Source organism: Pelmatolapia mariae, linkage group LG17 (genome assembly GCF_036321145.2).
Source record: "Pelmatolapia mariae isolate MD_Pm_ZW linkage group LG17, Pm_UMD_F_2, whole genome shotgun sequence".
NCBI lineage: Eukaryota > Metazoa > Chordata > Actinopteri > Cichliformes > Cichlidae > Pelmatolapia > Pelmatolapia mariae.
This window is the reverse complement of record NC_086242.1, coordinates 32030511-32044633: the sequence shown is the minus strand read 5'-3', so window position 1 is coordinate 32044633 and position 14123 is coordinate 32030511. Positions and strand designations below refer to the sequence as shown.

The following is a 14123-nucleotide window of genomic DNA, read 5'->3' as shown; positions in this document are numbered from 1 at the left end:
TGAAAAATTAATAGAGTTGGCATTCACTTGCTGACATTTGACTGGAGAGAGAGAGGGAAAAAGTGAAAGAGAGAGAGAGACACACACACACATTAAGGGTAGTGATAGGGACTGTGTGCTACAGAAATAATGCTGTGTCAGCTGACGTGTGTGTTGTAGTGGCTAGTCGCAGACAGACTGGTATGAGAAGGTGACCAGGGGAGTCTAATAATATGCCTCCAGCGTTAATTCATGCCAGTTATGAGGATGCTTTTACTGAGTGTTTGCACTGCAGGCAACATGACTGATTTGGCGCTCCATACTCTCTGATAGTGGGTAATGCAAGTGGCTGAGGTTCCATCAGTGCAGTGTTCTGCAGACATAGTTGTTTTACGTTTGTGTTGTGTGTGAAGTGTTAAATTTCTGCTATCAGGTTTTTTTTTGTAAATGTTCTTAGACAATTAAGAACTTTTTCATGAATAGAATATTTCCTTAAAAAAGTCTGAGGTCTTTATTTTTCTCAACTGCAAAATGTGACAGGCGTATATTTCAAATTGGCTTTTATTCATGACTTCCTCTAAGATGTGTAATTAATCATATTTGGCAATTTTCCATAACAGAAAGTTGATTTTTGATTTCTGCATGATGCTGTTAACACAAATGCAACACTTACTGTTTCTAACTAAAAACCCTTCAGTGTTTCAGTGGAAGAAAACACTTAATTTGGTCTCAGGGACATATGCAACACAGGCCCAATAGGAAAGAAAAGATGAGACTCAAAATGAATGAGCAGGAATGAGTCAAATTCAACAAAGAGCATATAAGTATATATAGAGAGGGAATTTATTAATTTAAAGCAGTATAAAACTACAAGCATCCACCTTATATTGCAAGCACCAGATGTATATCTGCTTTTATTTTGTGGACTATAACTGGGCCTGCCTTTTATTTCTTTGTGATATATCTGTATCAGAGCCCTCTTCATTTGACTACCATTTCTTTTTTAAAAAATGGAAAATAAAGTTAAGTTAGCGTAGTGCTACTTTGACTTAGCAATGTTAGACAAAGGCACAACAAAACACAAGAGTCTACTACAGAACGATTTTGTGAGAATGCACTAGCGCCACAAACTCAATCAACATGTTAACATGCTCACAGTGAAAATCCCAAAATGCTGAATTAGCAACTATTATGTTCGCTTTTTTATTCTGGGGATTTAGCGTGCTAATATGAACAAATTAGCATTAAGTGCAAAGTATCCTTTTGGCATCTCCAGTTCATGTACACCAGGGGTCTCAAAGTCAGAGGAGTTAGGGGCCGCTGCTAGCGCTGTCATCTCATTGGAGGGAATCGTGGTAAAGAGACCTCTGGTTAACATGTCGGGTTCTGTGTCGTAGCCTGTAACTAGCTTTACTGTCTAGGTCAACTTTGCTAGCAAGAGACAGACAGAGGCGTTAAAAGGCTGCTCCAACGGAACTTTATTGTTTCGGAGGTGGCAAACACGGTGTACAGTCAAGTCTTAACAGCTTACTTATAACTGGGCTCGTCAGCCACTCTGCACTGGCTGCACTGGTTATTATTATATTTACATGCTTTGATCTTCCGTTTCTCGTCGGTAGAAACTCGTAATTTTTGACTCTCCTGTTTCTCCCTCCCTCACGCTTGCATGTAGCTTCCTGGCCTGAAAAATTAAAGAGTGTTTAGAGTGTGGCTACCATGTTACTGACAAGAGGCCAATATTATATGGGTGAAAGTGAAGTGTTTGTAAAAAGTCAGGACGGCACTTTCCAAACTCAGAAACTCAAGGCTTCAAAATAATAGTGCCTTTAGTTTACTGTTTCCATCTTTTATATACAGTTTATATTATGTACTGAGCCCAATCTGGGATCTCTGGTTTTAAATTTATTTATTTATTTATTTATTTTTTGCTGTTTGGTTGGTTTTAGGCACCAAAGCTGCTTGGCTATGTTTATGTAAAGACTAGGATTTGGGTTAAAAGAGAGAACCTACTGAAATCTTAACTACTCAAAAAAAAAAAAAAAAATAATAATAAAAATACTTAGCAGTATTCACAGAAGTCCCATGCAATTTAGGGCAGTTCAAGTCAGATTTAGAGCGATCCTCTATATTTCACACTTGGTCTAGGATCCATCTTAGACTCTGAAGAAGCCTAACAAATCTCTGAGATATCTGTTCAGATCTTAGGAAACAGCACATTAGTCAGCCAGCACCAGGTGTATTTCAGGAGTCTCAAAGCTGTTACTATAGTTACTGTTCCCTAGGAAACACAGGAAGAGGCTGTGACAGGGGTCCCGCTCCACCTGTGGCTAATCCTCCAGGAGGCTAATGATGCTGTGTAGGCTAACTGTATACACCAGAGATAGAAGTCCACATCGCTTAGGATGAGTCGGCTTTGTTGTAAGAGGGTCAGTCTAACCTGTGTACGCCCATCTTTCGTTTGACCTTTGACCCAGATGTGCCAGCCAATTTTAATGCATGCTAAAGCCTCTAGGCTTTCATGCCATGCTTCAGGGATGCTGTGAGGACACTTGTTAGCCTGCTTGTCTCGCCTCTCTCCTGTCTTCTCTTTTCTTTTATCTCAGTTGGTGCCCAGCAACAGCCTGTTGTTTTCCATTCTGGAGTCATGCTCTATGTGTGTGTGTGTGTGTGTGTGTGTGTGTGCACGTGCATTAGAGAGTGAGTGCGAGTGTGTGGGAGAGCTGGGTGCTGCAGTGTCTGGAAACAGCCTCAGGAGAAGATCTGTCTCTTTCTCACAAACACACACACACATTAAAAAAAAAAAGCAACATCACCTCGAGCATGCATGTACTTCAGCGCACGCACTCGCACTGGGAGCATACCTGTTATTACTGTGCCTTAGTGTCTCTCGGTTTCCAAGATTGTCTCCCCCCCATCCCCCCACCCACTCTCATACACACACACAAAAGCACACAGACACCTCAGCACATCTACACACACCAACATTTATCTCGTTATCTGTCTAGCCAGTGCCAGCGCTCACCGTATTCTTCGGTGGCATTCAGCTATTTTCCACCTTGTCTCTTCATACTGCAACAGGCATCTTTGCATATGTGTGTACATGTATGTGTGAGGGTGTGTGTGTATTTGGAGTGTGTGTTATGTGTGAATGTACTGAGGAGGGTTCTGTTATTTCATTGGCTGGCTGGAATGTAGGGGCGTGGCTTGCACCAGTAATGATATCTAACAGTGGGAGAGAGAGAGGGAGAAAGAGAGCAAGAGAGAGAGAGAGAGAAGGGGCATCGGGTTGCAGCTCCAATAAAAGACTGGAAAAGACAATTTGCTGAAAGATAAGCGTGCGAGAGAGAGAGAGAGAGAGAGAGAGAGAGGGGAAGAAACAGACAGGGTGGGTGGGGGTTAGGTAGGAAAAGAAAAGGAGACTGAATAATGTACTGAGTGAGAGAGACGAGAAGAGAGAGAGAGACGGAGAAACAACTGAGATGTAGGAGAGAGGGGAGGAGAAAGAGAAGAGTTGCAGAATGATTCCAACCATCCACCTACTTCAGATGCTCTTCTTCTCGCCTGCATCCTTCCACCTCCCTCCTTTCATCCGTTCAGCCACCCATCACTCCCTCCCCTGCTCCTTCCATATTTAATGGGAGCACACACAGTGACAGCAGGGAGATTGACTGGTCATCTCCTTGGACTCAGAGAGAAGGCGGGAGGGAGGGAGAAAGAGGTGGTGGGGTGGAGGAAAGACAGAGGGAAAGAGTGAACTCCCTTAAATAATCAATCTTCATATCCTTGTTTGCCTGGCCCGTACACCCCCTCACTTTGTCTTGTCTCTGAGGAGAGGCAAGAACGCAGCTGAGGAGAGGAATTTTGGATTTCCAGAGATGTGGATGTTGGACATTTCTCCTGGCTAGAGAGAAGATGGGATGATGGACCAGTTGATGGAGAACAAAAAAAGACGGGCTGATGGATTCATGGGTGGACAGACACACAAAGAGCCTGAGAGACAGACTCACGCTTCAACTCTAAGTGGACCCTGTCTACCTGTCCTGCACTTTCTACCTCCTCCTCCTCATCTCTCCTTCCACCAACTGCTCTGTTAATCCTGAGCTAAAGAAGATAAAAGGGACATTATTAAGAGAAAACTTCGGAAGAGGAGATAAAAATATCCACAAAGGCAGCATCATTTTCAGAAAGTGTTGCAAGAAAAGGGAAGCTGGACTGTATATTTAGACAGGGACACTGTGAAAACGATGAGCGACAGATGAGAGAGACTGGAGATGAAGCAGCAGAGAAGCGTTACCACCTGAACTCAATCTTGTCTGTCAAAGGGAAGATCAGACAGCAGAGACGATGAACTATATTTTTGGAAACAACACCCTGTACCCTCGCAGTTCGAGGGTAGGCGGGGCATCTGGGGGTCAAGGGGCGGGCCTAGGTATCAAACAGAAGCTGGGGCCCAAGCGGGGCTCCTCGGAGGAGCTGGCACCTCCCCACACCTCCTCCCCCTCCACCTCCTCTCCCGCCTCCTCCTCCCCCTCCACGTCCTCCTCACGCTGGCAGCAGCTCCTTATGTTCTTCTCCAGGAGGAATGCCTTCACTGACTGTATCACTGCAAGCCAGGTAACACACACACCTCAACCTGTGTGTGTATGCCCGCTTGTGTGTGTGTTTGTGTGTGTTGTGCTTTAGGGATGGTGGGAAGCATGAAACCTTACCTGAGTTTTTGTTGAGTGTGTGTGTGTGTTTGTGCCACTATTTAGCTAACATTCTCCAGTTTCAGTTTCTTAGCCAAAAAACAGGGAGGCAGTGAGGGGTAGTTTTAAACTGAAGCTGAAGCAGCACTCTGTTTATGGTAGAGATTTTGATAATGTTGTCATGGAAATGAGCCCTGGCATAGTGTACGAGACCCAGAGAGCCGGTGTGTTGCCATGGCAAAGCCATCATTTAGCTGAGCAGTCTCCTCACTGCAAGTCTACAGTGAAATGAAAATCTTAGCACTGAAGGTGTGTGACTGACCTGATGAGAGGCATCACTGTCACCCCATGTGTAATGGTTCATTTAGGACGTTATTACAAAACGAGCCATAGGAAGACTATGCGTGTTTGTGAATTATATAAAAGTGAAAGATAGATTATGTTTTTTAAACTGCCTTTATAGCACTTCATTTAGGGGCTGATGTTGAGCTTGTGCATTGAATGTAAGCAAAAGTAGACAAGTTGAGCATCATCAGCTTCAGGGGACAATTAACATTTTTTAAGGTTTCTTTACAGTTGTCAGATTTCTTGGGACAGAGATTTCAGGGACATTTCTTGACATATCTTCACAAATTCATATCAGATGTAAAAAAGAATACTTGTGAGACTCTGTCCAGATTTTCTCAAGAAAATATCATAAACTGATCCTGATTAGCTGTCCTATCTGGATCTGAGGTCACATAAACTGAGGAGAGAACTTTCAGTCTTTGCAGAGATATGTAGTCTCATACTGCTCTTGTTTGTATATTTACTTGTATAATTCCCCTGGGTTCATACTTTATCTTTCTGGTTTTAAACGACCTCTGAATACTTAAGTAAGTAGAATATTTTGTGTTTTTTATGTTATCAGTGCAGTGTTAAGATAAACTAAATAACAACATATAAATAATGCATCAGTTGGTTTGTAATGACCGGATTAATCTATAATTCTTATAGCTGTCTTCTGGAGCATATATATCCTCTGTCCATCCATCCATCCTCTTCCACTTATCCAATTCAGGGTCATGGGGGGAGGGGCAGGCTGAAGCCTATCTGAGTTGACATGGGGAGCAAAAGCAGATTGCATCCTGGATAGAGCAACATCATTAATTTAATCTTATTTTACAATTGTTTTACACAGTTTTGTACCAAACATTGTGAACACAGTTATTGTGGAGAGTGTGCCGGACTGGACTGTACCTTCAAATTTGTACCTAACTATAGTATGGTGAGACTGCCATTAACCCAGCTATAAACCCTGCTTTATGTCCAGTTAGCTGTCTAGTGCTTCACCACTTTATTGAGTTTCCACATGCTGAGTCAATAATGCTCATGTAGTGTGGAAAAATGGAACAAATGTTAACATGCATCATGTACATTAGGATCTTCCAGATGTTGAAACAATTTGCAGCAGCTGACTTTGGTAATTTTCTATTTAGATTGTTCTCATCTTTTTTAAGCACCACCTTTTGAAACCTTTTCTTTCCACAGTGTTATGCAATCTATTTTTTATCATTACATTATGCAAAAATATAAAGAGACATTTAGGCCATTCTCTACTTTGCATGAATGTTTTGGTTGTTGCTTGTTATTGATATCAGATTTTTAAATGGAGGAAGCTGCGCTTTCCACTCAGCATCTCTTGCAGAAATTAGACTAGTTTTCTGAGGGGTAAAATAGCTTGAAACATCGGAACATTAGGAAAGTGCTGCAGATGTGATGATGTGATTGGCCATTAGTGAGTCCTTCTACTGATATGGTATAATCAGCACATAAAAAGCGTCAGTGACATAAAATAAAACATGCATAAATAAATGCATGAATGCTTGGATTCCTACCTCAATTACAAGATTCCAGACAGATTTTTAAAGTGTGGTAGCATGTGTAACAGTATCAAACACTTATTTTAGTATTTGATGTTTTGTGGTACTGTAGCATATGTGTCAAAGTAAGAATTTCAACATCAAGATTTAAAGAATAAACCATTTTTTCTGCTTTAATGACAGAAATCCAAATGAAGCATTTTCCCGTAGCTTCTTATTTTTCACAGCTGATTTCTTTCTGGGTTACAGAATAGTAAATGGTGTCTGTACTGAATAAAAACATTATTGATCTGACACTGAAAGGAAGGCGAGCCACTCTGTGTTCCACCCTGCAGCAGTTTTACAGTTGTCTACAGATTTACAGCTCAGTCTATGAAAAAAGAAAAAAGTAACCCACCCCCTTGCAATAATCATATTGGCCTGTGTTCTCCCAGGGTGTTACCATTTCCAAGTCTCAGACACTTACTGCATGACTGATAGGGCATTATGCTAAACACGCCCTCACTAACACAACTCTCGGTCCCACAGAGAGAGTGTACGGATATAAATGTGGTATGATACATTTGACACTCTGTGTGTGTTGGTTATATCAAGCTTCCATTATGATACAGAGAGCTTTGCAGACCCATGTCTATATGTAATAACTTTCTACTGTCTCCAGGGGGCAGCATTAAAATATATGGCCCAACCAGTATTGTGATGCTCCTAATTTCTTGCTCTTTTGCTCTTTACAGCAAAAGAGAGTTGAGGTAGAAGTGATCATGTATAAACAGTATCTTTGTAGTGGAGTGGAAGCACTTCAGCCACTGTCTGTGCTTTTTATCTGTGCTTTTTCTAATCTTTGATGATTTCCTTGCACTTCTTCCTTTTCGTCGTAAAATCATCTGTCACTTCCTTTCCTGATTATGCCTAAATGTTAACCAGCATTCAGCCCGCGCGTACTGTCATCTCTATAGCGCTATGCATTGCAGGACTCCCTGTAGCTTGTGAACTGGTCTTTCTCTCTTTGGGACTATAAACCCCACATTAACTTGCAAGTGCTAATAGTCAGGGCCAGTTAAGATTTTGATGGTTTAGATTGTTGAGCTAAAAATACACAAATGTTCATTAATCTTTAATCAAATTGTTTAAAATGTTCAACACTTTTTGACAAAACCATATAAAGCATAACAGTATGATATAGTTTTGGAATCATATGGATTTTAGACAGGACTTTATCTCAGTGGTGTCTGTTGCTAAGCCTCTTCCTCGCTGACAGTAATGTTATTGATTCTACATGCTATCAGCGCTCCAGTCAATCCATCTGTATAGGTAGCCTGGTTGTTGACTTTTGGCTGTACTTTGATAATGTTATTTGCTACCAGCAGGCAAATATAGTTTGAGTCTCTTTATAGGACACACAAAAGGTTAACCTTACACACTTAAAATGTTTTTTTTTTGTGGACACAAACAGCAGTCCTCTCTTTCACTACCCCACCCATTTCTTTCTATAATTGATGAATGGTAAACAAGAGGTATGAAGGTCATACTGGCTCTCCAGAAAGAGCTCTAAAAGCCTTAAAGAGGTGTTTAGTGGTCAAAGGAAATGGGTGTGGAGAGGGTTGGGCAGAGTAGGGAGACAGAGTGGAAGAGAGAGTAAGACACAGACGGAGACAATTAGTGGCTGATTAGATATCTGATCCTAAAATCATAAACTATCCATCATAAAATCTCTATCTGAGCATACAGCGAATCAAGCGACAGAGTCGGACTGTAGGTCAGCTGGTTGATCATGTTAGGACTGTTAGTTGGAATAGTCTGAATGTAAAGTATCAGCAGGAGAGGCAGTACGTCGGTTTTCTGTTTGGTTTCACATTGTCTGCTGTCTGTCAGATGTTCCCACTCAATAGGTGAGAAAAGTGTTAAAAATGTATTTAATCACAGCAGATTCCAGTATTATCACAAGCAAAAGGTGTAAAAGACAGAGTAACAAATTTACAGTGGTTGTTTTATTCTAAGAATGAGGTCTAAAAATATCATCTATATATGTCGGTAATATTAAAATGGAAAATGTGTGGGAGCTACGTCATAAATGCTTTAGCTATACTGCCTTTTTGCACAGTACAGTTCAACCTACTCTCCCCAACACACACACACACACACACACACACACACACACACACACACACACACACACACACTGCTTCAGCAGAGAGTGGCTCATTATCCTCCTCTTCCTGAGAAGACTTTCCACTCTCCCAGCACCTCATGGGATACCAATGTGCATGTGTAGGCTTTTCTTTCACAGCTGATTGTGGATTTGTCGTTCCTACTATTTCACCTTGTACCATGGTCTGATGGGAAACCTAGGACCCCAGTATGCTTGTGTGCGATTAAACTCCAAGTCTAATATTTGAGTGGGCACTACGTAATTAAATAAAGTAAGTTTTTTTTTTTTGGAGTCTTCACACCATAGCTGTGAATTTTCACCTCCCACACTCAGAATCTATACATCATGGCCTCATGGAAATGAAAAAGCGCTTTAGTGCTGGAGTGATGGAGGATGATTTGCAGTGGACATGCACTTAATTTGCAAAGTGAATAAATGAGAAATCATAAACAGGTGCCGTGAGACAGAAATGGTTCTTTATTCTTCTTCTGCTTTGATAGTGCTCTGCTCACATCATATGGAAACACAGACTGGGGCAACTTGAAGGTTAAAAGCAATGACTTGGAAACATTAACGTGTTCAGACTTGCTCGGAAACCCTCGGGGCATCATGACTGACGTGTCCTGCCTGTTTTCTTTCATTCTGATCAGCTGCTACATGAAATCGTAAATGTTGTGTGATTCTGCAGAACAGAAGGAATGATCTCAACAAAGTAGCATCGCTGTATTTGCATATTCCCTCTTTTATTATAAATGATAGCGCGGTGGTGATGTCATGAGTGGGTGGGGCTATAATGCAAATGTTTACAGTCCGGACCGTCATTGTGTGTCGGAACTAATGAGCACCGCCTCTGATGCTAGCCAACGCTGCAGGTGGCATCAACTGTTGTCATGGTGATACTGCTGCGCTGATCACCAAAGGGAGAAATTTGGGTTTTTGTGTGTGTGTGCACGAGAGAGTGTTAAAGAGAAAAAGGAAAAAGTAGATGAACATTTGTATATAAACTTGCTATCTTTATATGTGATCTCACACACACGCACACACACACACACGCACGCACGCACGCACACACACACACATTGTGTTGTGGCCATGAGTAGTGCAATGGATTTGCGCTGCTTGAGAGTGTGTGAGGTGTTGCGTCACCTTCTGTGAGTGGGATGAAGCTTGCATATCAGCTCTCTCCCACACACACTGAACACACACACACACACAGACGTCTCCACACGCTCCCTCTCCATCAGTCTCCTACCTCCAGCCTGTTCTCTGGTTATGCTGATATAATCAGCACAGATTAGCTGACCACAAGCAATCACTTAATATGTCCACTAACTAATGAGACTGAACACAACATAATGATGTCTCCATCCATCTTGTGTGATTACTATGGGATGGTTTGACACTACAGGCGGCTTGACCTATTCACCGTTACTTGAGAAATTCATAACTGGATATAAGTGCTGATTGTGATGTAAATCAGAAGCCTTGCGTGTCACCGCTTCATTAGAGCATCGGGTTTTCATTTTAGAGCAACAATGTCTGCTTGTATATTATTATTACTACCAGGCAGAATAATATTGGCACCTTTGTTATGCAGTCACACATGGATGTGCTACAGTAAGTGACAGGCTCATTACCGTACACCATAAGGCACAGATTATAATTGGAAAAGCTTTTGTTGCACAGAGAATATGAGCCAGCAAACAGCAAGCTTTGTCCCACGTTAATGATGCCATCCCTCTTGACTTGTAATTGTGCCTCCTTGTAGGACAATGAGTGCACGTCTTGATTAAAATTAAAGTTTAATCCTGTGACAGAAATGAGCAGCAGCACCACCAGTAGTGGCCTCTGTGACAGTTTGTGCCTTTCATCAAGTATGTATGATCAAATCTTTTATATCAGTTTAGCAAACTGCCTCTGGAAAAATTGCTAAAACAGATATGAATATGCAGAGTCAGCAGGGAAGGGATGCGATTTTGGTACCAGAAGCTTTCTTGTATTTGTTTGTTTGTATTAGAGCTGGCTGTGGTTGCATGCAGGTAAACAGTCCACAATACGAGCAAGAGAGGGATTGCATTTTGAGAAAGATAATATGCAGAGTGACAGCAGAGGAACTAGTGATGTCAGCTGGCTTCCAGAAACGTTCAAAATCTGGTTCCCAGATTGTAAATGAAATAACTTGTCTGTGTTAACAATCAAGCCAGGGTTTCTGTCACTTGGAAGCCAAATATGCACTAATTCCAGCTAGTTCTTTAATGTTCTACATGATAGGTACAAGTGGGTGTCTTCTGATGTTTCTTCTTTAAGAAAGTAACAGCATGAGACATTTTAATGTCAGTACTAACACTGTCAAAATTTCCACATATCCTATGAGCAGCAATACCATAAAATTTCAGTAAAGGTAAGATTTCAACATCATGATGGTGCAGTGGTTCGTACTGTTGCTTTACACCGAGTAGGTCTTGGATTCAAACCACCATATGCTCGGTGGATGGTGGGTTTGGGGGCCTTTCTGTGTGGAGTTTGTGTATTCTCTGTGTGTCTGTGTGGGTTCTCACCTGGTACTCCAGCTTCCTCCCACAGTCCACAGACATGCAGTTAGCGGGGTTAGATTAACCGGTGAATTGAAATTTCCCAAAGGTGTGAATGGTTGTCTGTCTTTCTGTATCAGCCCTGTGACAGATTGGTGGACTGTCCCGGATGTACCCTGCCTCTTGCCCTATAGCCCCCGCCCCTCCTACAATCCTGAATTGGACAAGTGGAAGTAAATGAATAGATGGGACAGTAAGACTTTAAGATATCAGCTTTTCAACAGCATTTTGTTAAAATGAATTTAACTTATTAGACTCACTCACCAAGAATGTACAGATCTGGTCTCTATTTCAGCTGCCTGCATCTTTAGGGATGTCATTGTTTCCTTTAGAAATGATCTGTGACGCTGTTTTTCCTTGCTGCGTTTTGCTGTTGGTGGGGGCTTTTTTTCCTTCGTTTTTCTTTTGATGCGTGCTGCACTTTCATCATTCCACATGTTGTTATTGTCCAGAATAAAATATGGCCAGGTTATTGAAAATAGCATAAAAACTCCTGGTACTAAAGAAGATTTTGTGATGACAGTTGCTTAGATAAAAACAAGCATTTTTCCTACATCAATTTAGAAACGTAATATTTTCTTTCTAATTTTTATTTGACATTTTTGCATTTTTGCAATAAGTTTAGTGTAAAATGGTCAGAAGATAAACTGGTAAGTAGTTGCTGCTTATCCTCCTGTCTTTGGATCTTTGGCAGTGCTTTAATATGAGTGTGTGGTTGTGCTAGAGTAATAAATGTATTCAAAAGGAACTAATGAGTAAAAGTTTTTCAACACCCACCGTTTTAAGTCACTTTTTTGTTGCACTGCTGTAAGGACTCCAGCTCCTTCATCTCTGCCAGGATTAGGCAGAGTGCCTAGAGACTGAAAACAGAGTTTGTAATTAAGTCATGGAGGAAGAGATCACCATCCTGGCAGTCACAGTGGGCACCCTGATAGACAAAGAAAGAAAGTGTCAGTTACAGTGTCTGTAATTGACACCGAGACCACTCTCTTAACAGACAATACCATTACATCATGTATTACTTCACATTGAGCACTGGCTCACAGTTGGAGGGATGCACAGACAGTCTAGTTAACAGAAGCTATGGTTTCACCAGCATGTATGAGTGACACAGATAGATGGGGAAAGAGAGCGCGCTGAACACCACGGCGAACGAACCTCTCAGTGATTGTTGAACCTTGCGCGCTTAATTCAGGAAACGATCGTACCCAACATCCCCACAAGTAGGATCGCTTCCTAAGGTCAACAATCAGAGGAGGAGGACTCTGCCCTGCTCCTGTTGACCCCACTACTGTCCTATTATAGCATGTTATCCCATCTGTAGTATTTTTGATAAGGAATAGTGGCATGAGATTGAAAACAAGTCACTATTGCAGCAAACAAATCCTCCAGAAATCATTTCTTTCTTGTCGATCAGTGCTTCACATGAGCTGAAGTTAAATCTTCAGAACTGTAATAATCCCATTATGTTATGATAAAGGCCACACTTCTGTAGGTACAATGTGTTTACAGTGTGTTTCTAAGCCAGACTGGGCATTAAAAACTCTCATATGGTTTGTCAGACATGTTCTTATCGATACGCTAAGACGCTGTCGATTCAGGATGAATGCTGGTAGCTAGATGTTTCAAATAGGGATGCAGAGACTCTGAATCTGTGGGTTTTTGTTGTGGTTATTTATTTACATTACAGGAAGCAATTTGATCCATATGAGAAATAAGGGACATATTTCAGTCTTTTCACCAGCTCCTTGTTTTACCTGCGCCTGAAGCCCAGGTACAGTCTAAAAGAGTGGAGATGTAGTTCATCCACAGAATGAGGAACACACTGACGAGGCAGCTGATAATAGTAATGTATTGCCACAGGTAGTACATATCGTTGATCAGTTTCTTCATGAAAATAAGACGTATGTCAATGCCTGTATATCTGTGCACTACTGCCATGACTGCAGTCTGATTCTGTGGGAAACACTGATCGTGCAATTTTTGAACATGAACAACATTGATGTGTCACAGCATAAGCACATGTCTTCTTATTTGTTAACATTATGATATCAGTCAACAGATACATATATGGGTGGTAAACAGGGACATCCATTTCAAGTTATATTAGATTTTTTATTTAAATAAATTGACTTTGCTTGCTGTCAATTTCCTGAATTTCAGCTAAATAAGCTGTTAGAGCTCAGGTAACCATTTGCTATAGAATATTTGTGTTCTATTGAATTTCTGGCTGGTGAGAAAAACTGAATGAAGTGTCTGCCAAGCTTGATCTCCTCTTTGTCTCAGTTAGTTAAGGACAATATTAAATCTTATTGTTTTACAGACAGACAGTAAAAGCTTTTGATTTTTGAATATGTCAAAGCCTTCCAGCTCCAACCCCGAAGCACATCTCTGCTCTAGTCATAGCAGACTCTGTAAATTAATACTGATTTCTGCTGCTGGTGTGTGATATATGATAATGAAGATCTCAGGCTGCAGCCTCACATGTCTGATCACCCACTGGATCCATGGAGACCACAGCTCCTGTTGGTCTTTTTACAAGCTTTACTTGTGGATCGTGTCAGAGCATCTGCAGCCATTATTCAGTCGATTTGTGTCTGTTTAGAAAAGTCAGTGACATGAGAAATAGTAAGCGCATTTGTTAACAGGAAATGCCTTTTAAATGCTGTTAGACCTGGTGCCAGTGCTAATTGGACTGTGCACTTCTTGAACTCTTCAGGCCGTATAATTATACCGAAAATGTATTTTACAGCCTTTACTGTAATATTTACCGTAATATGTACCATCAGTTTCAATTAAGATGAAGTGATTCCAAGATGAAACCAAGCACTCAACAACAGAAGCTTCAAAATAC

At 41.2% G+C, this 14123-nt stretch overlaps 1 protein-coding gene across 9 annotated transcripts in view; it reads left to right on the top strand.

Annotated features, from left to right (window-relative positions):
- Positions 1-14123, top strand: part of LOC134646996 (discs large homolog 1-like protein) — a 113336-nt gene that overhangs the window by 39546 nt on the left and 59667 nt on the right. The window contains exon 1 of one of the 9 annotated variants that reach the window (XM_063501092.1): positions 4358-4593. The exons of the other annotated variants lie outside the window; for them this stretch is intronic. Within the exon in view, the coding sequence (XP_063357162.1) occupies positions 4543-4593 (51 nt within the window). The 5' untranslated portion in view covers positions 4358-4542. Of the gene's footprint in view, positions 1-4357; positions 4594-14123 lie in introns of those variants that run through there. 9 annotated transcript variants of the gene reach the window in all.